Genomic DNA, 3,520 nt, shown 5'->3' with positions numbered 1-3,520 from the left:
AAGTTGAAATATGCCTCCTAAGACCACGCTTTGTATGTTATTAATGGATCCCAGGCTTTCAAATGGCACCACAGCTAGGTATGTCAACTAATGTTCCACAATTGTCAAGCAGCTTCAAGCTTTTCGTATATGATCCACCAAACCTCAACCAGAATCTACTTTCCTCGATGACTTCCTTACACGTCGCTATTCAAAGTTTATTAGATATCCCCAAGCAGAACTTACTTGTCACTCACTTACCGTTGCTGCCGCTTCATTGCACAATATACCTACACGACGCTACTGAATTCAACCCCAAACATCACTCATTAGCCACTTACCATTGCTGCCGCTACACTACTCAATAGATCACGTATGTTATTAACTGCCCCTTCGTGGGTCGGGGGAAAATAACCTTCTGCCACTCTTGCGGTTACTTTACACATACAGCTTCAGACTTACTTTCAGTTGAAGGAAACCAACTTAACTGTAATTAAGAGAGGAAAATCAAACGAATTTTTCATTTACATATTTTTGTTTTTATTTTGACAATATTGTTTCGCGGAAGCACGAACACTTTGAAAAGGAAAGATGATCACACAAGTCAGGTACCGCCAACTGGCCCTCCTCGCCTCTTGCATATACACCTCAAGTGGGATTTTTTTAGCATTTCATAACATATATTACATTTTATATATCTTTATATAACAAACTCTTTCTTAAAAAAATAAACACGAGGAGACAGGGGAGAACTTTGTACTCGCTTGAGCCAGCATTCTGAAACAGCTCCTAACTTAAAACAGATGAATAAAACTGAACAAAAATAATAAAGAGATCACTAAGTTCTGTTGAGCAATTTCAGAACTCTGGCAGAAAATGTTCTGCCGCCAATAACAGGATATGTCCAGCAGACGCCCATCCCCACACGCCCATAGCTTGGCAGCCAGACGCGCGAGGCAATAGACTGAGTCTGACCCAACACTACAGAGCGACGCGCCTTATCAGATAAGGGGAAAATGCATAACCCTTTTGATCCATATGAGACCTGTCATGCTTCTTAAAACCTGCATATCCACACAAATAGATAAGAAAAATAGACATTTGGAGACTCAAAGCAGAAGGGTTAAAACTGCCGGGGACACTGTCAACAGAAGCACTTCAACAAGGGGACCCCAGAGCAAGGATCCCAAGCGTAGGTCACAGCCAAGGAGCGAGCGAGTGCTCGCCAGCAACGCACACCTCTACCGTTTCATATATATCCTGTTGAATTGGCTATCTTTCCTTTTCATGTCTAGACCGATTGGCGGAGAGGCCATGACTAGCTTCAAGATGTGCCCGGGGTGGCACGCCACTCCCGCCCTAGCGCCGCCTTGCAATATCCAATTGGTGACAACTCTGCCACTAAAACCAATACACTTTTACTTTCAGCATGATAAACACCAGTGACTTCATCTGTATACACAGTTGTCATGAACTTCAAGGCGGACTGGTATCTGGAAACTAGTATATAATGAAAATACGGCCGACTGCTGAAAATACATGGTAAATTAAGAAATCTTTAAACATTATGAACATGAATATCCAAGAGATCAACCTCAGTAAACCCTACAGCAAGTGTTGGTCCTGAGTTTCCTTCAGCTCGCAGCAGCAGCAGCGGCCTCAGCTTCTTCCTTCCAAGCGGCTGCTGGCACAAACGGCAGGGAGCACCGCAGGCGTGGGCATCACTCGTGTAGACCTTAACCTAAGTAAAGTCCTGGATCACAGATGAGAGCGGTAATGGTAATGGTGGGTTGGGGGAGGGGGGCTACGCCGTCGTGGTGCTGGACACCTCCCCCTCCGGTTCCCCAGCCTCCCCACCCTTGCTGCCCGTCACTTCTTCCACACCTGCCTGAGGCTCCTCGCACGGCACCTGAACTTGCGAGTCCTCGCACGGCACCACAGTTGCAGACGAAGTTGGAGGGTCTACAGGTTCGGCACTGTCACACGACACCCCACTGTCCGGTTGGCACTCATTGACGGGAGCAGCATTATCCTGAGGGAGGATTGTGGTGCTCTCTCGTTTACTCTCCTCTCCCTCCTGCTCGCTGTCGCTTGATGAATCGCTGCTGCTGCTGCTGCTTGAACCGCTGCTCGAGGACGAGGACGAGGAAGAAGAGGATGATGAAGATTTGGTTGCGGAGAAGCGTCGCAACTCGAAGTTCTCCTCTCGTAGTCGCCTGTTTTCCATTTCCAGGCTGGTGATCTCGGACTGGAAAATGGAAATCTTCTGTGCGGTCTCTGGATCCACCCGCACCTCGCCGGGGCCCACAGCATCGTCCTCCTCTTCATCTTGCGGCTGAAAGCGGTAGCGGTGGCGGGCCCTCACAGCACGTAACTGGCGCTCCAACAAGTCCACCTTTTCCTCCAGTGCCAAATACTCCTGCACCAGCTGTGCCTTCGTCATGGTGTCAAGTCGCTCGGCATGAACATCTTCATAAGCCGTCCAAAACTCCTTCGTCAGGAACTCCTCCTCATCCTCGGGCGACGAGTAGTATTGGTTTGACTGGTCCTCGGAATCCATGCTGAAGGAGGAGTCTCTGTTGCGACGGGGGCGGGCCACGATGTCAGTGTCCTGCAGCAGGTCGTGCTCCTCCATCAGGAACTGGGTGGTGTTGAAGGGCGCCACGGGCTTGGTCCGCAGCCCGCTCCTGCGGCAGCGCTGCCATGGTCGCTTTCTACGGCGGCGAGACTTCTTGCTCTTCTTGCTGGGCGGAGAGTCGCTCTCGCTCTCAGCGGTGCCCGAGGGTCGTCGGGTGCCCCGGTGGGGGCCACACACCGCGGGCAAGGCCATGGGGTCCACGCTGCCCAAGGTGCCAGAATCCAGGAGACTCACTTTGGGCGAGGGAAGAATAACCTCCGTACTCATGTCACGGGTCGCGCACAATAATCCGTCTTAAGAGGTCCTTCAGTAAGGGCGATATTTGCTTCTTGCGAGTGTGTCGTGGGCAGACTCTGGGATACAGATACGCGATACGCCTCAACACGTTCATAGCAGCCGAGTGACTGACTTCCTCGAGAACGTGCTGCCTCTCCCCGCCCCTGCCTCGCCGCGCACCGCCCGCCGCGGCACAAACGAGTTCCTCAACCGTCCAGCTTTTAGCTGCTCTCTTGTTCTTGGGATGCATTTATTTGTGTTCTCCTTAACATAGCCTTAAGTACCACTTGTCTAAAACAAAATAAAACATTCAGATAAGGGCCGACTTGCCCAATATTCTCGGTGGCGGACTAACACTGTGACGTCACACCACTTCCACCCTCAGTGCTGTATCGAGTGAAGGAGCAGCGCGACGCCATATTGTGCCGTGGCATTATGAGTGAGGTTTTACCCTGATATACGGGAACAAGTGTTGAATAAAATTACTCCAGGCCAGTAGTAACGTGTGGAGTGCACCGGGAAACACCAACAGAGGCTGACTTCGCAAGAGGGAAGTGTCATCCCCGCGGAGCAGCAGCGGTCAGCTGTTCTGGGAGTCAGGCCGAGCACCGCCACACTTTGTTTCAT

The 3,520-nt window shown here is 50.7% G+C and overlaps 1 protein-coding gene across 1 annotated transcript; it reads right to left on the bottom strand.

The window, feature by feature from the left end:
* Positions 1-491: 491 nt before the first annotated feature.
* On the bottom strand, positions 492-3,121 carry LOC127009609 (protein HEXIM1-like). Its single transcript, XM_050882831.1, has one exon. The coding sequence runs from the start codon at positions 2,882-2,884 to the stop codon at positions 1,784-1,786; it is 1,101 nt and encodes a 366-aa protein (XP_050738788.1). The 5' UTR covers positions 2,885-3,121; the 3' UTR covers positions 492-1,783.
* Positions 3,122-3,520: the final 399 nt, after the last annotated feature.

Source organism: Eriocheir sinensis, chromosome 41 (genome assembly GCF_024679095.1).
Source record: "Eriocheir sinensis breed Jianghai 21 chromosome 41, ASM2467909v1, whole genome shotgun sequence".
NCBI classification, from domain to species: domain Eukaryota; kingdom Metazoa; phylum Arthropoda; class Malacostraca; order Decapoda; family Varunidae; genus Eriocheir; species Eriocheir sinensis.
The sequence above is the reverse complement of the archived record's forward strand: the minus strand, read 5'-3'. Positions and strand labels throughout refer to the sequence as shown.